A 24901-nucleotide genomic window follows, 5' to 3' on the forward strand; every position below is an offset into this window, starting at 1 on the left:
AACTACAAAAATGTAAGTATATGATGAACTTTTACTATAGAAACCCAATCCCAAATCCCCACCTCCGCACCCCACCCCCAATAAACTTTAGGATAGGATAGTGTTTGGTTCTTACTATTTGTTGGATTTTTCATTTCTCTCTTATGCACATAATGGCAGAAGAGGATTAACAAACGTTTGGAATACGTGTACATTTTAATAAGAAGAAACTGAAATGATAAAAGTGTTCCTGTTAAGAATGAGTATGACTCTTCAAATATAAAGCAGTTAAATATATTTTTATTTGGAAGCAAAATTAACTTTAAGATGCTCTCCATAAGAATATTAAGGAAAAATTTCTGATCATTATCACTGTTACCAGTTTCTTTTTGTGCACATTATAGTGATAAAAAGGACTTACCTTCACATCCCTGTGAATTATGTTATTATCATGACAATAGCGTAGAGCTTCCAGTATCTGTCTCATGTAGTGACTGTAGAAAAACAAAAGAAATCTAAAACTGTAACAACGTTTTATTTTTAAAACTTAATATAGAGTGTCCCTAGTTTGTAACTCCCACCTTCATATTCGCTGCCCACAGACACCGTTCCATGGAGTAGACAAGACTGTTGGGACGTGAGGCTTAATAATGTAAAAAGTTGGCAGACCCATACGTTTATAAGCTTTGTGAAGAAATTTAACTTGTTCTATAGTTTCTAAGATAACCAAGCCAAAAGAATTTCACACCGTTCATAGATGACATAGCTCTGCAAACTAAAAATTCAAGCTGAAAACATGGTGGGGAGAAAAAGCAAGTCTCCAACGCTCAGTTAATTGTACTTAGTTACAGTGGATTGCTATTAAGTGAACAGTGCTCAGAGGTACACCTCGGATTCTGACTGAAGGGGTGGGAGCCTTTTATCTGCCAGCAGAGGCTGGCTCTCTGCCTTATTTCCATTTAGCTCTAAGGACAAACAAGAGGAAAGAACCTCCTTATGTGTGCGATTTCTTTTTGCAACATAATCAAGTTTTAGCTGGGGCATCTTTTAATAAAGCAGAGCTGTTTAGGGCCGAAATCCTAGGAAGTCAGACACCTCAGATGCATCGCGTGGCCAGCAGGGGTCTGCAGAGGCTCCCCGCGAGGTCCAGGTGAAAAACACAGGAGGAGTTAGCATTTTAAAGAACAGGCCTTAAACAATGCTTAACAGGGTCAACTAGCCACAGGGTGTAACCAGAGTAGAGCATTTTTCAGTATTACTTCAGAGCTTACTCTGAGTCCACCCTCCACTAATTTTCCAGTTGTTTTTCTGTAATCCTGCTATTTCTCTCTCTGATCATCTCCTTCTCTGTATTCTACTCCCCTCTTTCTCTTTTTTCCTATTATTCGTCTTCCTTTTTCATTTTTCCCTTTTCCTTCTCAGCCAACCATGACAGAAATGCAATATACCCAACATTATTTGTACTTACTGAATTTTGCTTTCTTTCCAGATCTTATATTCCTCACACTTTAAAATAAAAACTAAATAATTTAATAGTACTTGTAAATGCCCTTGTGTGTATCCTTGTGACTCAAAAAAAATTTTTTTTCTCTACTCCTGCTATACAATTAAAAGGCATTTCTATCAACTTCCCTCTTGGATATGCTACTATCAAACTCACATAAATGTCCTTCTCATTGGCATATGCATCATTTCGTGTACTACAACCGATCAAAAGTTTCCATTTTTTAAATGAAAGGTAGGAAAAGAACCCCCAGACTTCGTTCCTACACTTACTGTCTCCTCACAAGTGGGCTCTAGGCAGAGAACTTGGCTCATGCAGTCCTTAGTTGTGATGCCAATTTTTCTTACTTTGCAAATGCACACAAAGGGGTTGTGGTCATATACTCTTGGCCTGGTCCCGTGCAGCCTAGAATTAAGTTTCTGTTTAAGTTAGGGGTTCTTAGCTTGGCCCTTTCCTGCTTCAAATCAGGCTGTGAAGGATATGTGTGTGACCCTCTGTAATGGCAGACAAATATGAAAGCACTTTGTAAACTCTAAACCATGCTACAAAGGGTAAAGTCATTATTATTACAATATTACTAAGTTTAGTCAAAGGTTTAGGAACAGCCTATTTGTGCATCTCGATGTGAACATGAGAACAGTGGGTAAGTTTAAATCAGGTAATGTGGACATAGCTTATACCTATAGTATGGACTACTTTGGATACATAGTATTAAGATAGCCACTTATATATCTGTAGTCTAAAGAAAACTCCTATTTCAAAGCGTCATTAAAAAGAAAATCTCAATGAACGAGCATTTTTTTTTTTTTTTCCAGGAAGCAGCTTTATTCATGCTGGCATGGGCTCAGGGGGCTAAGATCTCAAAAAGGCTTAGCCCTGAGTGTAGAGGGGTATAGGCTTCGATGCAATTTCTTTGCATCGACTTCTTTTGTGTGTGTGTGTTTTTTTTTAATATATGAAATTTATTGTCAAATTGGTTTCCATACAACACCCAGTGCTCATCCCAAAAGGTGCCCTCCTCAATACCCATCACCCACCCTCCCCTCCCTCCCACCCCCCATCAACCCTGAACGAGCATTTTTAATCTAATTATCAGAGTGCTCAATTATTTGACCCAAATATACATACATATCAGAATCTCTGGAGTGTGTTGGGGGAAGATACATTTTTTTTTCTCCCCAGATAGCACAGCTTAAAGTGATCTTTCTCCACCCTCCCAGTCAGGACTCTGGGGGGCTGTGCACGTGAATAGTGTGCAAGCAAAACAGAAAAGCAAAATCCACCCACATGTTCTAGAACTGCTGACTAAATTTTAATTAGAAAGCTTCATTTTCATGAATCATCAGGGTGGCCTATACTTTCAGAAAAATGTCGCAATAGAGAAGTTTGCCTCTGTCTCCTGTACAGATCAGGAATGAGGACAATTCAGTGGAAGCAAAGAACTGGCCAGCAATCCACTCACTTCCTTTGGTGAGTGATGAAATTGGTGAAAGAAAAGAGGGGAGGAGACTCTAGGTACAGAGATTATCGCTCTTGCTAGTCAGAAGACACCTTATCTCTGAAATGCTCTTAACAGAATGTCCCTGGCTAAGGATTACCTATGGGAAACAGAATCCAGGATCTTTGAGGCATGGCTGGCTTCCTGGAGGATGTCACTGAAGCTATACAACTCCCTGGGGGCATACAATGGAGCCATCTCATAACTGCAATTCTCCCTTGTGTGTGGGATCCCACATGTAGACACCCCATCTACTCTGGGAAATTGCCCTTGAAAACCCAGACCTCTCTGGTTCAGTTGAGTCTTTTGATCGCCTGTATCACTGTAATTATTTAGTAAAGCTTGGTACTAGAGAAGACTGCTCTGATTTGTAAGAGTTTGATTTGATCATCTGATTTTGTATGTTAGTGCACTCGACAACTCATCACCCCTGAAGGAACAGAGGTAATCACTAATTGGGTTGTAAGGACTGTATGCAGTTTTCTTTTAGGCCATGCTTTGCTGCTTCTCTGGAAGTTCAGCCAATTGGAGAAAAACATTATCAATTTGATTACTTGGTGTCTCCGAGTCTTCCTACAGTTGTGGTCTCACTAGAATACTGATACAAGCTAAATTTCCCAACAATGAATCACAGAATCAGAGGAGGAGGGGAAGTTCAAAGTCAACTGGTTGAATGTTCTACAACCAAAGGAAGGCTCTACATGCCCTTGTTATGTGGTCATGATCGTCTGCAAAAGGGGACATACCTAATACTACTTTCTGAGGATGGGCCTCCCTGCCTTTTGTCATTTTTAGGAAGAATCCTTAATAAATTGTACCAAATCTCTCTCTGCAATGTCACCTACTGGTTCCAATACTACTCCTTACTGGTTCATTCTGGAAAGTTCCTTCCATAAAAAAAAAAAATATACCATTTTAACAGAAAATATAGGTAGATTTTAAAATCAACAGGCTTTCATCTTAATGCATGGAAGCATCTACCTTTCCTATAAACCTTGAGATTGGGAAAGATCCCCCAAGTAATCTCACTGTATGGCATCACCTCTACATATTACTATTCTCCTTATGCTGACACCCAGGCCAGTGGCACAGACAGGCTCAAAGTTAAGGAAAAGCAATATGGATGAGTGGGGAACAGGATAAAAGTGGTACTGTTTTAACATCAACCCTGACAGCATATGTGCCAGGTACCTGTGAGAAGTAAGGGAGATGATTCATTTTAAGAAATACCAAATAAACGCTGTGCTGTCTAATTAATAGGTTTATGACCTGTTGGAAATATGTATGAACCACCCCCCACCAACAATGGAGCCCCCAACCCTTAGACACTTCACTTCCTGGTTCTTGTTCCCCTCTCCTTTTTGCGGGCTTATTTTTGCAGGCTTTGCAATGAGCATGCACCAAAGAACAAAGGGAGAAGGGAATGAAACCTCTGTGTCACCTCAGGGAATGTACATTTGTTCCAGTCAGACTACTTTTTATATGGGCATAGGAGACTTCCGGGTAAGGCTGTAACCTCTGTAGTACTCAGCCAATGAGAAATCAGGGGAGGGACTTGCACACTAGGAGATAAATTGTCTGCTGTGATTGTCCCCGGTGTGCCTGTCCATCAGACACCCGCTCTTGCAAGAATGTTGATTAAAGCCTCGTTTCACAGTGCTCCTAGGTGCTTCTCTGCGTCCCTCCTTTGACTGGGTCAGTGGGCTTATTTCTCACAGTACTCCAGTGTGGTCCAAAAGGAAAAAAGTCATCTCCCTTCATCAAGCTTCACTGTTTTATAAAAATCCATGTTCAGAATTTTTAGTTTTCCCTATTTGATGCTGCTGTTGAAAGAGATCAATTTGGGAGGGTACAAAAGGCAGGTTGCCTCAAATTCTTGAAGAAGTAAATATAAACAACAAGATGCAAGGGTCTGAGAGTTTCATTCAGTTAGATGTTAAGAGTTTCATTCAGTTGGCTGTATGTTAAGAAAAATCAAGATGGCATTGACTATTTTGGTATTAAAGAATGCTTTTTAATTCTGAAGCACAATACAGAATAAAAAATTTTAATTGTGGTAAGAACTCAAAACTAATAGGAAAATGAGATTTACCCCTTCCCCTTCCCCCACCGCCCTGTAGAATGTGCTTTAGCGAGCACGGCACAGAAAAAAAGAGGATACCCAACCTCAGTTCTACCATGAATACATCAGGAGTTCAAAGAAGTCATTACAATTACTGTATATAAACTTTCATATGCTGCTTCTCCCTAGCTCCAGCAGCACACAACAGCAGCTACCTCACTTGAGTATATTCTTCATCTTGTGCTATAGCTATGGCTGCTCTGTCTCCTGAGACTGGGGCCCTTGCTCCTTAGCCAGGAAGAGGCAGGGCACTGAATCTGAAGCCACTCTGAGCTGAGAGTTGTATTAGATAGTCCCTAAGCTATTGCTACCTGTATCTGTCCAAGATGCCATGGTTATATAAAGGATGATAAGAGGAAGTTATAATCATTTAATGGTAACTGCTTCTCAGATGGTAGAAAGTTTTAATAAATCCTAACTGGTTTGTGGGTTTGAATCCTTCAATATATTATGGCTGGTGACTGAAGAGACCCCATGTATTAAAAAGGCAACCCACTGAAGTGGGTATTTATGATATGATTGAATGACACCAAAGCAGAAAGCTATATTGCTCCAAATCTATAAGCAAGTGGCCCAGTGCATGGTTCCTGTGATTTTTCAACTTTACTCCTTATTTTGACTCATTAGTCCTGTACAACAACTTGACTTAGAACAATGGCCACCATTTGCTTGGGAGATCACACACTGGCCTGAAGCAAATATATTTGGCAGGAAGACTGTGCTATTATTTCTATTCCTTCCACTATTCTGTGCATTTCATCAGATTAACTGGTCACATGATAATGTGCTATCACTAAAAGGCGAAGTGAAGAACTAAGAAGGCTCAGCTGCCCAAAACAATGATCACACATAACCCCCACCCCCCCAAAGTTGATTCTTCATAGTTCTTGAGCTACCAAATCCCTTCTTGAATAAAAGTCATCTCAAATGGGAAAGGCAACAGTACCATGTTAAGCTGTAGACTCATGTTAAGAAATTCGTTGTTCAGTATTTGGCATTTCCAGTCACTATTCGGCTCCACTACTGCACACTAGAACAGACATGTTCCTTGTAGGAAAGAGTGGCAGTCTCCATCCTCATCAGTTCAAAAAGCAGGTCACTTCATGTGATTTCTCTGTCATTTCCTTCTTTTATTTCCCCTGTGACCTCTGAGTCAATACAAATTACATACCTGGCTACAGCTTCACTGTATACAAAACCAGCGTCAGCTCGCTTTACGATTTCAAAACACAGATCTGCACCATCCATACTGTAGAGAAATGTGAGGAAAAAAAATATGTAAGAGGAAATCCCAGGAAGAAAACACTGAAAATGAATATATTGTAACTAAGTCATTAGTTGGCTTACAGCTAACGATTCTAATAAGTTATTTAAATCTCCTTTCTTTCAAGGAAACATATATAAATTATAAAGGAATATTATAACCATCTTAACACTGAAAATCTACATGGAAAGAAGTACAAAGAACAAGCAAACGGTAGCATCAAATAACACAAGGTGTAGAAAATGGACCATAAATTTCCTTTAAGTTATCACAACAAGAAGCCTCAGAAAAGGGCAATGCTGGTGGCTATGGACATATTTTTGAGTCAAGTTCCAAAATTATCTGTACTTAGTCATGTCACGTAATATTTTAAGAATCCAACAAGGATTCTAAAATATTTAGCTATAGTTATCACCACTAAATGGGCATTCAAACTATATACTGTAGAAGGAAAACCGTAGCTAATTCATAATTTCTTTTTGTTCACACTCCATTACCAAAGTCAATCCCTACAAACATATTCTAACACACTGATGTGTTGGTGATGGAATGTCACTCTTTTGCCCCAAACTTAAAATACTTCTTCTTTATTTCTCAGATCAGTAAGGTCTCTTGTTGTGTCAGCCACACCTCACTCTTCTACCTGTCCTATCTGATGGCTCCTCAAGTATACCTCACTCTCTAGGCAGGCTAGTCTTAATTACTATTCCCCGAACATACAGTCTTCTTTCTTTTCTTGTCACATGCTTCTGAATACATTGCTCTTCATATTCAAAACCTGCTGTAATCCAAGGCCCCATTCCAATCACACCTTTCCCAGAAAGCCCCCTAAGTGAATTACCAACCACATCAAGGCTTTCATTTGCTTAAATTCTATAACAACCCTATATGCCCATATCCTAACAGTTAGCACTTAACACACGTTTAGCATTTACATACATATACAGGACACTTTTGCCAGATTGTATCTGGTAATGAAATTATTCAAATATCAATAGCTGACATTTTCATAATGCTTCAAGGCATATGAAGTGTTTTCAAAACCAGTATTTCATTCATTCACTTATTCAAGTAGCTGAGACTCCGGTGTATTACACTGAGGAAACAGGCTTCTAGAAGGGAAACTAAAGAAACTATTCATTACTATTACTAATAATTACTAAGTAGGTATTAATAATAATGAATTATCAATACTCATATTGCAATTCACCAAGCATCATGGGAAACACTCCTTGTTATATCTCCATTCTTACAATCACCCCACGAGGTCAGCACCCTTCTCATTCTCAAATAATTTGTATGAGTAGACAAGTAGGTTACAGGGACAGGATTCAAATCTGTGTCTATATTCACTGCTCTTCCCATTACCTACAGCTACACCTGCTGGGTGTGCAAGGAAGAAATGCACATATTCAAGCTCAACAGTTCAACAAGATGTATAAAGCCCTAAAGAACAAGTATGTTGTTTTGTTTTTTTTTTGAGACAGAGACAGAGCATGAGCAGGGGAGGAGCAGAGAGAGAGGAAGACACAGAATCTAAAGCAGGCTCCAGGCTCTGAGCTATCAGATGCTGGGCTCGTGACAGCTCAGAGCCCGATGTGGGGCTCAAACTCATGGACTGCGAGATCATAACGTGAGCTGAAGTCGGACGCTTAACTGCCTAAGCCACCCAGGAGCCCCAAGAACAAGTATGTTTTATACTTTCAACATACTCCCACCCAATACCCAGCAGAAGACTGAGCACACAGTAAATATTTAATGAATAATTTTGACCATATGATCTAAATCTTGGTGTGGTTTTAAGAAAAAATTTTTTAATGTTTATTTATTATTGAGAGACAGGGACAGAGCATGAGCATGGGAGGAGCAGAGAAGGGGGAGACATAAAATCTGAATCAGGCTCCAGGCTCTGAGGTGTTAGCACAGAGCCTGACGTGGGGCTCGAACTCACACACCACGAGATCATGACCTGAGCAGAAGTCAGACGTTAATCAACTGAACCATCCAGGCGCCCCTCGGTGTGGTTTTGTATAAATGAAAATACTTTCACATTTATACAAGGGTTTACAACATTTGCCTAGTTTCCAGTTCACAGCTGATGAACATTTTCCAATGTCAAATAGAATTCTTCTGCACAAAATAATCTTTGTGATGGTGTAGTCTGCTCTGAAGTATGGTAGTGACCATTTTCCACCATTGGAAATAAAGCCCAAATGAACATGGTCACATGTTTGAACAGTCATGATATTCTGCTAGAGTAAAAGTCTTATAAGGAGAGTTGCACTTGTCCTAGGGGTCGGGGGGCATATACAATAAAGCTGTTGATATACTCCTGGAAAAAAATTTAACATGCTATACTGCCCTCACTAATCGTGAAAGTGTCCTTTCCTCTACCTTGCCCCCACTAGGCTGACTATTCCTTTTTGATCTTTGCCAGTCAGATAGGAGGGAAAAAAGTAAGTCATGATTGCTTTAATTTGCATTTCCTTGATTACAAGAGAGGCTGAATATTTTTCATTTCTTTGTATTGTGGGGAGGAAAAAAAATATTATTTCTAAATGGGCTGCAATTTTAGCTGGTTGCTTGATCTAGGAGAACTAAGGCACCCCTCCCAGTGAATGAATTGCAGTTTTGTTTAGGCGGTTTCCTGTTTAATTGTGAGATGTGAGGATGAGCACTATTCAGCTCACATGAGAGAGGAGTTAGGCAAAGGAGAGCTAAATCGATCGCATCGCCAAGAAATAAGAATCTGGAAGCTTTCCTGAGAGCTGGAGGAAGATTTTTTTGGAGGGACCTGGAAGAGGGAAAACAGCAGTCTGAGAAGTAGGAGAAGGTAGTCAAGTGGTGAGAGGCCAATGCCTAACAAGGGAACCAGTCAGTGAAAAAAAAAAACCCTGGAAATTACCAGCATGGATCGACACATTTTTTGGGTGTTATATCTGAAATACTAGTATTTGAAATGACAGTCTCTACACATGCACATACACAGGTTATTTTCAGGTTTCTAGGCTTTTCCACTGACCTGTCTCTTCTTGTATCTGGTACCACACCATTTTTAATACTGTAATAGTGTTTTTCAATATTTTATCTTATATCTTTTAAGTAAGCTCTACAGCCAACATGGGGCTTAAACTCATGAGATCAAGAGTTGTACACTCTACTGACTGAGGCAGCCAGGCGGCCCTCTAATAGTGTATTTTAATATTTGGAAAAATAAGTCATTTCATTATTATTCTTCGCTAATATTTTCTTATGAATTTTTTCTTCCAGCTGAACTTTAAAAACGAGTTCATCAAATGTTAAAATTTTTTTAATATTTTGCCTGAGATAGTTTTACATTTATAGATGAACTTCTAGAAATTAACATTTTTCTCATATTCTCATCTATGAGCATGATATGTTCTCTATTTCTTTTCATGTCTCTAAGTCACAGTTTTAAGGTTTTCTTCATATTGGTTCCAAATATTGATTATCGGGGTTTTTTGCCCTAGGATACTTTTAGTCACTCTTATAAATGAGATCTTCTGGGCATTGTACATTTTTTATGACGATGGTTCATAACCTGGGGTAACAAACAAACTCACCTGTGTAACTTTAAATATGCATGCATGTTCCTTCAGGAGCTAGTCTGAAAGTCAGTCATCGCTGTGAAAGTAATCTTCTATTATTAAAGCTGTTTGATTAGTTATTTGTAACACTGATATTAGAGTAAAAGGCAATTCATTAATTTTAAATTTTGATATATGGAAAAATGAAAAATACTATTTATGCAAATTTTATTCATCACTGAAATTTAATATATATATTCATAATACAATCCTGATATAACAACTTTGAAAAGTTTGATGTCTCAAATCTTTGATCATCTTTATTTGATAATACTTCTAAAAACAAGTGCAAGGCTTTTTTCATTGTTTTTCTCTTGCTTCCCATCTTAGGGTGTTTCTGGGGCTACTAAGGAGCTTCAAAAAAGCATGTTCTAAACTTCCCTGTTTGGTTCCATTCCAAGGGAGTAAAATAAGAGGGAGAAGAAACCCTGCTTTAGAAAGTATGGGGAATGCTTCTATCCTACATGCCGAGAAAAACTATGGGAGGTTTACGTTGACTTGTGAAAGCAGTGGGATCATGAATGATCTTAGCTGTTCCTTTCATCTGTCTGAATTTTAAAAATTTTACAATAAATGTAAATTACTTACATAATTAAAAAAAATCCAAAAAAAAATATGCCAAACAAAATAGATGACACGTCTAGAGGCACAATGTATGGCTGACCATATGTTGAAGGGATCAGAATATAAGCCACCTTGGCATAGGATCATTTTGAGCTGAAGGCAATTGAAAAACACCAGACACAGGAAGAACTCTCCGATCTTGTCCATTCTGCCTGAAAATGGAGGTTTAAATTTCCCTTTGTAAAGGCGTTCCCCTCTCATGTACTAGGAAGAGAACTACTCCTACCTGCATAACAAACCTTACTAAACAACTCTTACTTACCACACATTTCCTGGTCGCCTTGCCACCACTTACCCGAGACCCCCAAACTCCCCCTCTTCCTTTTTCTAGTCTCTTCAGACTGGATTACTCTTTGTTAAAATGGTATATAAGCATCTGGGTCTAACCACCTCTTTTGTGGTTTTCACTTTTTTCCTGGGAGGGTGTCCCCCGACCCCAATGGTCCTGCCATGTGCATATAAAATAATCTTTTTTGGGGTGCCTGGGTGGGTCAGATGATTAAGCATCTGACTTCAACTCAGGTCATGATCTCACAGTTCATGGGTTTGAGCTCCGCATCAGGCTCTGTGCTGACAGCTCAGAGCCTGGAGCCTGCTTCGGATTCTGTGTCTTCCTCTCTCTATGTCCTCCCCCACTCATGCTCTGTCTCTTAAAAATGAATAAATGTTAAAAAAATAAATAAATAAGTATTTTTTCCTGTTAGTCTGGTGTTGGTTCAGTTTAATTCAGACCCAGTCATTTAACCTAAGAGGGTAGAGAAAAGGTTTTTTCCTCCTCTACAGTGTATTCTGTAAAAGCAGAAAAAGAGGGGGCTTGTAGGAGACTCGCAGCTGACTGTAGGAAGAAGTGCTTCTCAAATTAACTGTGGTGAAGGAGCAGTTTCCACTCCCCCCCCCCCCGCAGGTATATTATGAATCGTTATTTTTATAAAACACAAAATCACATGCTATGATTTCACAGCAATGTCAGATTGCTCCAACAGTTTCTAAATGCTTACTCTCAATTTCTGTACTTACTTCATCACAGACTGATAACAGTTCATCACAGACTGATAACAGTTGGTAGATTGGAACTCATTTGCAAACTATTCTTTGAGGAACACTGTACAGGTCAGACCAAATCTGAATCTCTCTAACTACCATTTCCTCTGAAGGTGAGAAAAACAACTACAGAACTGGATGAAACAAAAACAAAAAAAATTTTTTAAAGCTTAAACAGTATAATGAGTGAAACACTACCTAGTGAGGATGGGGAAAGGTTTTGAGCTCAAAGAGGTGAGCGAGAGATGCTTCTGCCCTAGGGGTAGGCAGCACCCCATGAGAAGGAGGCAGCCCTGGAAGGGGCAGGGTGCATATGTGGGGGACTCTGAAGAATGGGGGAGGTGGATATTGGACTAACAGGGCCCAACTGCTCTTCCACTTGGAGATCCAAGAGCAGAGACTGAGCTACCGCAGGAGAGCCTGCCAAAGGCTAGGGACCTGAGAAAACACCCCATACTCTGGGCTGGGGTGATAAAGAGTTGTATTTTGGAAAGTGGGTTAAGGAATATATTCTGATATGTCTTATTAGCATAGAGAAATTCCAATGCCTACCACGAAGACAAAACATCCACTTAAAAATTTCAGCAAGGATCAACAATTATAAAAAGTGACACCACAGATTTGAAAAAGCAAATAGAAACTTCAGAATGAAAAAAATCCAACACCAAAAGTCAGAACTTAAGCAGATTAGATAGCTGAAGAGAAAAATTAGTGAACCAGAAGATGTAGTCAGACTGAAGTATGTAGAGACAAAACATGGAAAAATATGAAAGTAAGTATGAGAAAGGGTTACAGGGAGAAGGTCGGTATATATTTTTATTGACGTTTCAAAAGTGAAAAGAAAGGCGCCTGACTGGCTCAGTCAGTGAGTGACTCTTGATCCTTGGGCCATGAGTTCAAGCCCAACGTTGGATGTAGAGATTACTAATAGATAAAAAGTGAAAAGAAAATAGAGCAGAAACAATACTGAAAATATAATGTCTGATAATTACCCAGATATGATTAAAGATCTCAACCCACTGATTTGAGAAGTCCAATAAACACCAAGCAATAAAGAAACCTATAGCTAGACACATATCTGTGAAAACTACAGGAAACCAAAGAAAAATAGAAAACCTCAAAAACCGTGCAAGAAAAGAACCGACGATTAGAGTGACAGCTGACTTCTCAATGGCAACAGTGGAAGCCAGAATACAGAATAGAGAGCAGTGGAAAGGGATCTTAAACTAGTTACCAACCTAAAATTCTCTTCTCACCAAAAAATCCCGTAAAGAATAAAGGTGAAAAAATGTCCTTCAGATTAGCAAAGAAACCAACAGAATTTGACAGCAGCATACCTATCCCTAAAGGAAATACACAAGAGTATTCCTTAGGGAGAAAAAAAACAAAGTGGAATGAAAACTCAGGGATGCAGTGAGGCATGAAAACATAAAATGTGGTAAATATGTACAGTAATCTAAATGAACAATGATTAAATAAAAAACTATTTTCTCACTCTCTCTTTGAGACCATATGACACAATAACTATTGAGAGATCAAGAAAGGAAGAGACAGTGACCTTAAAAAAAAACTAGACAACAATAACATATGTCAGGAGGCGTACTGTAATTTCTAGGACAACGACTAAGTCCTCTAACTTTTTTGATGTCAGGGCCCTTTTTTACTTAAAGATGATTGGGAACCCCAAATGGATGATGTCTGTGTAGGTTTTGTCTATCAATATTTGTCGCATTAAAAATTAATGCCACCTGGATGGCTCAGCCAGTTGAGCATTGGGCTTTGGCTCAGGTCATGATCTCATGGTTCATGAGCTTGAGCCCCACATCAGGCTTTGTGCTGACAGCATGGAGCCTGCTTAGGATTCTCTGTCTCCCTCTCTCTCTGCCCCTCCTCCACTCATGCTCATGCGTGCTCGCTCTCTCTCTCTCTCTTTCTCACACACACACATACACAAAAAAATAAACGTTAAAAATTTAAAAATTAAAATCCAGAAATGTAAAATTTAAAATTAAAATTTTTAAATTAAAAAATTTTAAATTAAAAATTTAAAAATTAAAATCCAGAAATGTAAAAAAACATGTATTTTAAAATGACAATAGGGGCGCTTGGGTGGCTCAGTCGGTTAAGCGGCCGACTTCGGCTCAGTCATGATCTCACGGTCCGTGAGTTTGAGCCCCGCGTCGGGCTCTGTACTGACAGCTCAGAGCCTGGAGCCTGTTTCAGATTCTGTGTCTCTCTGACCCTCCCCCGTTCATGCTCTGTCTCTCTCTGTCTCAAAAATAAATAAATGTTAAAAAAAAATTTTTTAAATGACAATAAACCCATTACATGTTAATAGGAATAATATTTTTCATGAAAAATAAGTATTCTAAAACAAAACAAATTTAGTGAAAAGAGTAGAACTGTTTGGTGTTTTGCAAATCGCTCTGATTTCTGGTTTAAGACAGCTAGCTGTTTCTCATATCTGCTTCTACATTCAATCTGTTGTAATATGTTATTTGGTTGAAAAAAATGAGGAAAATCTGGCCCCACAGAGATATATAATTGGAAGGAGGTATATCTTAACAGGCCTTGCAGATATTTGAGAATATTCTTCTTTGATACTGCACCCACCCAAGACTCAAAAAGTGGTAGTTTCTTAAAGGTAAACTGCAATGTGGATTCTGAAACCGTATCAATGAACTTTGGGTACTGTGTTACATTGTAATCCATTGTCTATCTTGTTCTTTGAATAGATGTTTTACCTGTGCATGACTCTGTAACATCACACATTAGTCATCTGAAAAATACTAGCCCACAGAGTTGTGCAGATTTTCTAAATACCGACACATTTGATTACACATTATCAAAAAAATCCCATTTATGCATATCCCCATTGATTACATTAGAAACATCCTTTAAGTCCTGGTAAGCTATTAAGTTTATGGTGGCAGATACAAGTTTTCTAAAATTGTTATTTTCACTTGGAAGTCTGAACTGCATCATTGGTGACAACTACTGTGAGTTGTTTTCCCTTGAAGCAGCAGGCTCACTTCGTTCATTTGTGTTTAAATGTCTGTCACATACCCAAGTTTGAGGAAGCATGGTTTGTCTGTTAGTCATTCTCTCAACTAAAAATGATGTTATATATGCACAAAATGCTAGGTCAGCTTACAACTGATAACACTGCACAAGTGCTTTTCTGAGAGCCATCAAAATTCTAAGGTTTATAAGCACTAAGGGTATGTTTCCTAATCACGATATAGCTATGTTAGAAATAAAATTAACACAGCAAATGGGAAATCCTCAAATGCTTGCTTAGAAATTGAGAAAACCATGCTAAATAACCTATGAATCAGAAGAGGGGCGCCTGGGTGGCTCAGTCAGTTGAGCGTCCAACTCCTGATCTCAGCTCAGGTCATGATCTCACGATTTGTGGATCGAGCCCTGCACTGGTCTCTGTGCTGAGAGCACAGAGCCTGCTTTGGATTCTCTCTCTCCCTCTCTCTGCGCCCCCCCTCAAAATAAACAAACATTTAAAAACAAACACACAAATAGATATCTAACAATAGGAGAATTGTTAAATACATTGTGGTAAATCCACAGGGCAGAGTATCATACTGCCATTAAAATGATGCTGTAGAAGTATATTTATTGATATAGAAAGATGTTCACAATATATTAAGATGTATAAATATACATATGGGCACATATGTGTGTCTGCAGAGGCACAGAAATTTTTGGATATCAACACGCTGTTAAAGAGTGGGTGGGTATTTGAAATTTTTGTTTTCTTTTTACTTTTACTTAAAAAATGAACAGGTACTACCACTTTCATCAGACTAAACATAACTCTAAATGTTAAAAGAAAAATAAAACACAAAAATACCCCTTGAGAAATGGAGCTAAAACAGTATACACAAAGCAGCCTGTATCCATAAATTGTAAGTTTTTAAACTTCAAATTATTGAAACATAACAGAAATATTACAAATACTGATGTAAAATTTTAGAAGAAAAACTAAAGTGACGTTCTATCAGGAGAAAAATTTTAGAAGGACAGTAAATTAAATCCAACGAGGGTAGAAGGGAATAATAATGAACAGAAATTAATGAAGAAAAACACAACAGAGAGCAAGAAAAGCAAAAATATTTTCTTTAAAAAGATTAATAAAACTGAACTGGAAAATCCACCTCATTTGAAAACTGAACAATATGCTTTTATTATACAGATCTCAGGAGAAATCACCAGAAAATAAGGAAATATTTTAAGCTGAATAACAAAAATAACCACATCAAACTTGTACAATGCAGGTAAAGTAGTACTTACAGGGAAATTTACTGCTGTAAATGCATATATGAGGAAAGAAGGGTGAAAATTTATGAACCCGTCATTCATCTGCATAAGCTATATAATGATCATCAAATTAAATTCAAGCAAGTTAGAAGGAAATAAGAACAAAAATTTATGAGATGGAAAACAAACATATTAGAGGGATTAGCCAAAGTTAAAAGTTGTTCCCTATGAAACGATGAATCTTTGGCAAGACTGGTTAAAAAAAAAAAGAGAGGACACATGTAGCAGCCAATATGAAGAATGAAAAAGGAGATACTTCATACCCTGCAGACAAGATGACACTGAACCTTTATGCCACAAATTTGAAAATCTATGAAATCGACAAATTTCCCAGAAAAATAAAATTCATCAAAGTGAACACAAAAATAATTAGAAAACCTGGATAATTCTTTACTCACTGACAGAATTAAATCAGTAATTAAAAACCTTCTGGCATAGAAAACTGTAGGCCTAGATGGCACTTCTGACAAGTTCTAGGGAACATTTGGAAGAGAAAATGAATAAGTAGCAGAACAGTCTCCAATTCATTTTACGAAGCTAGCTTAACCTAGATACCAAAACCATTAAGGACAGCATGACAAAATTAAAGGACAGTCTCATTAACGAACATAGGTGCAAATAACCCAAACAAAGCATCAGCAAATCAAACCCAGCAATACATAAAAATTACATCAAGACCAAGTTGGATTTATCAGAGGAATACAAAATTGTTTTAACGTCTGGAACTCAATGACTAGAATTCTGAACACTGAGACAGACTAAAGAAGAAAAAATTAGGCTAATCTCAATAAATGCTAAAACGATTTAATAAAATTATGTATTTAAACTTTAGGAAACTCTTAGATCAAGAACAAGATGAAAACATCCACTCCAAAAACTTATATTCAACACTATTCTAGAGGCCCTAGTAAGGGCAAGATAAAGAAATAAAATCAATAAGAATTGAAAAAGAAAAAACAAGTTGTCATTATTTACAGATGGTATAAAGTATATATATGTAGAATACCCAAAATAATCTAAGGTAAAATTATAATCAGCATTGAGCAAAATTATTCTCATAAATCAAAAGAAAATTTTTAAAAAATATTTTTAAAGAATGTAGAAATAAATCTAATAAAAAGATGTATAGGACCTGAAGGGAGAAAGGTATGATATTTATTTCTTTATTCTTAAGTAGGCTCCATGTCCAACATGGGGCTTGAACTCACAACACTGAGATCAAGAGTTGCATGCTCTACCAAATGAGCCAGGCAGGCGCCCCAAAAGTAAGATATTTATTAAGAGAAATTAAACAACTAAAACAAATGCAGAGAAAATGATCTTTTTCACAGACTGGAAGACTTAATACTATAAACAGCCAATTTTTTTAAATGAAAGCAAAAATTCAATGGAATTCCAATCAAAATCCTAACAGGTTTTGTGGAAACTGTCAAGCAGAATCTAAAATGTATATGGCACTGTAAAAGGACAAGAAGATTCAAGATAATTTGGGAGAATAATAAGGTGGGAAGATTTGCTCTATTTGATTTCAAAATTTCAATAATATAAGGCTTATTACTTAAGCATGTATGCTATTGACAACAGGACAGAATATACCAGAGAGCCCAGAAACAGATGCATACATACATGGCTGGTTGATTTATGAGGAAGAGGGGACTACAGAGTTTTGGGCAAGGATACTCTCTTCATTTTTTTTTTTTTTTTAATTTATTTTGAGAGAGAGAGAGAATCCCAAGCAGGGGGGAGGGGCAGGGAGAGAAAGAATCCCAAGCAGGCTCCATACTGTCAGCCCAGAGCCTGATGTGGGTCTTGAACTCACGAACTGCGAGACCATGACCTGAGCTCAAATCAAGAGTCGGACATTAACCGACTGAGCCACCCAGGCGCCCCAAGGAGACTCTTCAAATAAGCGTGTGCTCACGTGGACCAGGAGACATGTGCATGAACATTCATGGCAGCATTGTTCACAATAGGCACCAAGTGTCAACGAACTCAAATGTCCATCAGAATGGGTAAAGCACTGGTATAGTCAAACAACAGAATACTACACAGCAATGAAAAGAAATTAACTACAGGCACACAGAGGAATTTGGCTGAATCCTAAAGATAAAACACTAAGCGAAAGAAGCAGACAAAGCAGTACACAAACGGTGTTTCTTTTACGTATGGTTCAAAAACAGGGATAATCTTATTTTGTTGTAATAAATAAAGCTAGCATTTGCTGAGTACATACTATGTGACAGGCATTTTCTAAGTGATTTCCATGCATTAATTCATTTAATGGTTGCAAGAAGTCTCTGAGATACGTGTCATTACTACCCCTATTTTAATTAATAGAAAACTGAGGAACAGGAAAGGTTAAGTAACTTGCCCAAGAGATCACACAGCTAGTAAGTGGAAGAACCATGATTCAAACTCAGGCAGTTTGACATTAGAATCCATGCACTGTCCCTGAAAAAAGGCTCAGGTTACAAAGAGCGAAACTTCAAATTTCTGTTCAAGGCTCTGAGTTATTAATGGAAAAGAAGGGATTACAGCTAAGTAGGTAAAGTCACAGTACAAGGGAGGGCTCTGTATAACAAATCCAGTTTCATGCCTGCTCCAGAATCACCCAGAGGGATCTTCAAAATGCACAGCCTCCATCCCCATTCTCTCTGATGATACATGTGTGAATGCTGCACTGTTGAGATGGTTTAAATGAATTCTCTAGATTTAATAAGTTTGCCAATAAATGTTTTAATCCTTGCATATACAAATCAATCTCTATTGATTAGGAAAAAAACATTAATTATCCTTTATTTTCTTCTAATTCAGGGCTTTGCTTGTGCTACTGTCTTGATGTCTTCACAAATGTCCCATAACCACCACCTTTTCCCAACACTTTTGCTCTCTTTATGCCCCTGCGAGAAGTGGCCTCTTTCCACTTTTCTGCCTGTCTCCCACACTGACAGTGATGCCCTCTGTCAACTCTGTACAAGCCTGCATGTCTGCCCGCCTATTCCGCCTCCCAACTGCTTCCTCCACTGATCTCTTAGGGACCTAAGGGTCTGTGCCTCTCTATGGTCATTTAGACCTACACTATCAGTATTTATTTATTTCATTGACAGGCACCTGTGTGGTCTGCCCACTTGGGACTATGAGCAACTTGAGGGCATAAACAGGTCTTTCATGGTCACCATAACATACCACATACTGATGAATATGTATAAATATTTGTTGGTGGTAAATTCGTTTCTGAGAGAGGAGTCATGTACACATGACCTTTCTTTACCCTTCCCGTATTCTAAACTACTCCATTTTTGGGAAGGAGTTAGTTACAACAGTGCATATCAGAGTTTCAGAGGAAGGAATGGGTACATCTTTGAGGGATTCAGACAGTCTTCATGAAGCAAGCAGCCTCTGAGATGGGTCCCAAAAAGTAGGGGGAAGGGGAAGACGAGAAGCAGGGTAAGAGGGTGGGGACTACAAGGTAATTAGGAGAGAGGGCAGCCCCTCAGGGGTGCCTGGGTGGCTCAGTGGGGTAAGTGTCCAACTATTGATTTTGGCTCAGGTCACGATCTCATGGTTTGTGAGATCGAGCCCTGTGTTGGGCTCTGTACTGACAGTACAGGACCTGCTTAGGATTCATTCATTCATTCATTCATTCTCTCTCTCTCTCTCTCTCTCTCTCTCTCAAAATAAATAAATAAATAAGAAATGAGGGAAGCAGATCAAGGCATTTTTTTTTTTTTTCCTGACAAGCAAACAATAGTACAGCTTGGAAATGAGTCAACATGTTAGGTGGGTTTGGAATGAACTGTGGGAATATTTAAGGGACTATAATTTGAGCTGAGCTCTCCTCTCCCACCTATGCTGTAAACTGTACACAATCAACTTCCTTCAGTATGAACCTGGACAGGGACCAGACAAGGTTCTTACAAAGCACTGTTAAGTATGTTATGTAAGTAGATGGAAAGCTTCATCTTTTTAATGGGGAAAGGAATGTTCACTGTAACCAGAATTACTTCACAAAGCAAATGCTGAGACATTGTGAAAGACATTAAAATGATTGAGCATATTCCCACATGCCTATGTACCAAATGTATTTCTTTTTGGTAACTGACCACTTCTGTCCTTGCCCATTTGTATATGAAGCTGAATATCTTCCCTTCCATCGGGGTGAGCTCTCCTTATCTATGTTCACAATAGAAGCTTTTTCTGTCAATATTCAAGCAAATTAATTTTCCATTTTTTTCAATTTCAAATCTGTTGATGTTTTCCTTTATGAATCCCAGTCGTTTGAAGTTATAAAAGCTCTCCAAAGATCTGTTAAATAATTTTAGTTTTTGCTAGCTTTCCTACGATTTGATTTGTTTACATAAACTATTCTGTCTGTGGTTTTGTTTTTTGGAGAGGGTGTTGAATCTAAATCGACTTCTGAACTGCTAATTAGTTTTCTCAACACTATTTAAAAAATCCTTCTTTCCCTATTATATTGACTGCACATTAGCACGTGTCCTGCTGAAAAGACTCCTATTCAAGAGGAATGCCTGGTGCTGCCTGGCTGGCAAGCAGTGTTTCCTGTCCTGGGTCCTTCTAAGTGGATCGATGTGATGGCGAGTGTGGCTTGTGCTAGTTGTGTGGGTTGGAAAGTTTAGTAGTGCCTAAAAAGACGAATCCCACTGTGGGTGCTGCAGAGTAGGTAATGTCTGAAGGGGGTTTCTCTTGGCTCACTGAGGGAATGAATGTGCTGAGAAGGTCTTCAAAGCGAGAGTGACTAGACACAAGGAGACAGAGCAAAGGAAGGGAAAGGTTGCCAAGAGGGAAGGCAGAGCATTAATAAATCCTGCTACCTCACAACCTTGCTTGGGCCCAGCATGGTACAGATTTGAAAGCCGTTTTAGCCCACATGCCAAAGGTGGCCTCCCTTGGTTTATGCCCAACCTGAACATTTGCAGGGCCTGAGGCAAGTGTACGAATGGAAGCCCATGGTCCCATACATCTAAATATTTAAAAGTTATATGTCTGATTTACAGACTGCTAAATATGTTCTAACCTTCTTCCCTGACAAATACATCTTCGTAAGGACCTGGAAGGTTAGGTTCTATTAAGAATTCTTGGGTTCCTCAGAATTCATCACCAGAAAACCATGGCATCTTGGGGTATCTGGCCCTTGGTACGCTTTTTCCCACTTCTAGCTCCATGTCTAATCTTACAGCTTTCTTAGGCCATGGCTGACATCCCAAGGTACAAGAGTTGCCAGTCCAAGCGCAGATTTTGCAAGCACTTTACAAGGCCACTGACTCCTCTTATAATAGTGTCATCTTCTGCCATTCCTCTACTGATTCTTGGGTTTTTTTTTTTTTTAAGTTTATTTATTTTGAGAGAGCGTGCATGCACACAAACACATGGTAGGGACAGACAGAGAGAATCCCCAGCAGGCTCTATGCTGTCAGCACGGAGCCTGACGTGGGGCTCAATCTCATGGACCGTGAGATCATGATCTGAGCCGAAACCAAGAGTGTTGGACGCTTAACTGACTAAGCCACCCAGGCGCCCTGATTCTTGTTTCTTAATGTGGGGTCAGTTAAGGTTCTTAGTTACAAGAAACAGAAACCAACTGTGGCTGATTTAAGCAGAAAAGGAGTTTATTAATAGGACATTGGATTGCTCACAGAATGGTAGGGAGGCCTGTAAAACCAAGACTGTGCTGCACAGTCAGAAACCAAACCCTGAGCTGATCTGATGAAGGCACCACTGCAGCTGTTGTACAGCAGCTGCGGCAGCTTGACGCGTTGTCCCCATTAAGGTTAAATGTCGGAAGCCAGCCCGAGCGCCACCACTACAACTATCCCAGTATTCATCCCTGCTGCCACCTGCGAAGTGCCACACGGTCCTTGTTTTTTGTCCCTAGTTATTACACCACGGGTGGCTGTGTCGGACTCATGAAACCTGTGTTATGTGCCCATATCTTACCTGCCAAGGAGAGCAAATTTCGGCATTATTAGCTTATACAGCAGAAGGTGGGCTTTGTCCACCCATCAAGATGGGTGATTCCCTCAACACCCTGCTATCTGAGGGCTCAGATATCAGACAGCCAAAAACAATGAGAAATGCTCCCTACGTAGGGGTTCTATTCACAAGTCTACCTTTAACTGCCCAGGGGACTTTGATCATTGTCACTTAACTTTCTGGGTTGAAAAGGACTCCTCAGTAAAATGATGGGATTTGCCTTGTCATTTCTAAGGTGTCTTGATAATACACAGAATTCTGATTCTTTGAAAAAAGACCGGCTTGAAAGAATCTATTTCTAAAATTAAAATGCAGTCTAAGATACTGTTTATTATTAAATTTTAGAAACAGTGTTGCTCTAATACCTCTCTAGATATCAAAGGTTGATTTGTCACCATTTCCAGGGCCCTAAGTTTACCATCCTTTTCTTTTTGCCAGACATTTCTCCTATCCAGCTGCTCAAAAGACCAAGATCTCTTGACCCCTAATCAATATCGTTGGACAATGGTGCCTCCTAGTGGATGAAGAAACTCCACCTACAGGTGACAGCAAATGCTCCTAAAATAGGAGCACCACATCTCTGGATTGGTTGTTCATAGTAACATGTGTCCCTGTATGGTTTTCTGATATTCCCAGAAAAGGAAGGAAGGCAGTTGGGAGCAACAATCCCTGCTCTCTTTACTATGGAGGAACTTTAGTGTTAGCCCTCAGTGTTCTCACTAACCTTCACAGCTAAACACCCACCTCCCCAACCTCCAACATACATTCATTCATTCATGCATGCATTCATATTTTCTCTCTCTCTCTCTCTCTCTCTCTCTCTCTCACACACACACACACACACACACACACACACACACACACACACACACACACACACTTTCTCTTTCAGTTAAGGCTGTGAAGGAAAAAAAAAAAAAGGAGGGGAAGGGGCCTCCAGACGGAATCATAATGAATCACATCAGGGAACTTTTACAACTGGAAGTTTAAAAGATTTGCTTTAGGCCAGTAACTAATGGTAGCTGGGACCAGAACTTCAGCTTCTTTATTTGTGGCTCTGTGTAACTCCATGTTTCCTGCTCACCTTTTTGAAGGAGGTGGTTATACTTTTCCTTTACCCTAACATGGACTTTTGTTGAGAGCATAGTGATATTCTATTACTTCAAGGGGCTTTTTTAGTTACTGTAAATCATCACAAGTGAAGGGAATCTCACTTGTGCTTTCTTTCCCAACTGACCAGGAGACAGGGTTTCACAGCACTAGGTACGAACTTTCCAAACTACTATTGCTTCGCGTTGTCAACACGAGGCCTACACAGTTCACCTGAGATATTAGTTACTGTATGGCTCCAGTAATGTCTGCACAGGGCAAAGTGTCCAAAGGTCAAGGGGACCCTGAACTCTCTTTTCCTACCCTACCCTCTCCCCACAAATCTCTTAACTTAGTCTGGGTCTTAACTAAGTCTAAAAAAATAATTATTCGTGTAAATGCCTTACAGGTCATTCTTTTAAAAAAAAATTTTTTTAATGTTTATTTATTTATTTTTGAGAGAGAGAGAGAGAGAGAGAGAGAGAGAGAGAGAGAGAACGAACAAGCTGGGTAGGGGCAGAGAGAGAGGGAGACACAGAATCCGAAGCTCCAGGCTCTGAGCTGTCAACACAGAGCCCGATGCGGAGCTCAACTCACAAATTGTGAGATCATGACCTCAGCTGAAGCCAGACGCTTAACAGATTGAGCCACCCAGGAGCCCCATCTTACACGTCATTCTTTATCTATGGGATATATTAGTTCAGCTCGTTTAAACACATTTCGCTATAAATTTTTAAAAAACGTTTTATGTATTTTTTGAGACAGTATGAGTGGGGGAGGGGCAGAGAGGCGGGGGACAGAGGATCTGAAGCGGGCTCTGCTCTGACAGGTTGACAGGAGTGAGCCCGACGTAGGGCTCAAACTCACAAACTGCGAGATCATGACCTGAGTCAAAACTTAACCAACTGAGCCACCCAGGCACTCCCATTTTCTTAAAGGTTCTTAGACCTTGACCTAGTCCTAACTTGTGTTTGCAGGCGAGAGCTCTCAAAGTATCCTGGCCACTCAAAACCAAGTCAATCATAATCATCTCATCAGTGTACTTTCTGTCCTGTGGAAGTTCCTATAATTCTGGTGTCGGTGAGGGTCTTCTGAAGTCTCTCTAACTCTTCTTTTGGCCTGTTCTCTCTAGAAATACAGTTCTCCCTCTTGATCCTCAGAGCCTTGTCTTCATTCAGAGGCAGGGTCCTCAGTGCAGTCCCTGCCACTCAAGGGTAAGGCTCCCAGCCTCCAGGAGGCAGCTCGCCTTGCAACAACACAGATAGGAAAATTGCACCGTGTTCCTTGTAGCCATTTGTGGAATTCAAGGGATCAGGGTCATTCTTTGAGTTCTACTTCTGACTTGTCCTCTGTTTCTGTCTCGGAGAACATCTAAAGGACTATAAATAATCATGCCAGACTGTGATGTGGTTGGTCGTGGAGATGACAAAGGGGGGCTAACTTGGAAAATGATCTCACCCTGGATAACCACATCACAGATTTAAAAAAAATAATCACACAGTTAATTACTGATTTTCTGCTTTCATTTTACTGCCATGTGCACTCTGAAATCAAACTAGCTGGTATAATTCTTCCTTCTGGACAAGTTCCTAGCTAACATGAAAATGTTTACATTGGTACTTATAAAATGATAGATGTATAGATCTAAGTGAAAACAGAGGCATAAGCATAGGTATCTGCCCAAGACTGAACTGCTCCAACTCAGCAAGAAAAAAATGGAGCCATGACTGGGTCCTCCTCATGAGAAGATGCCATGTACCCATGAATTATTTCTAAGTTTCAAACACAACAAGAAAAAAAAAATAGGGAGTTCTTTGGATGTTCAAATAACATCACAATTTGCAAA

General features: G+C 39.2%; 1 protein-coding gene across 15 annotated transcripts in view; it reads right to left on the bottom strand.

The window, feature by feature from the left end:
* The window catches only part of CASK (calcium/calmodulin dependent serine protein kinase), a 357176-nt gene that overhangs the window by 183291 nt on the left and 148984 nt on the right, over nt 1-24901 (bottom strand). For all 15 annotated transcript variants that reach the window (XM_019823738.3, XM_019823747.3, XM_019823745.3 and 12 more), the window contains exons 4-5: nt 6275-6352; nt 401-473 (exon numbers count right to left, since the gene is read on the bottom strand). In XM_019823738.3, the coding sequence (XP_019679297.1) occupies nt 401-473; nt 6275-6352 (151 nt within the window). The remainder of the gene's footprint in view (nt 1-400; nt 474-6274; nt 6353-24901) is intronic.

The sequence above is a fragment of the Felis catus genome, chromosome X (genome assembly GCF_018350175.1).
Source record: "Felis catus isolate Fca126 chromosome X, F.catus_Fca126_mat1.0, whole genome shotgun sequence".
Classification (NCBI taxonomy): Eukaryota; Metazoa; Chordata; class Mammalia; order Carnivora; family Felidae; genus Felis; species Felis catus.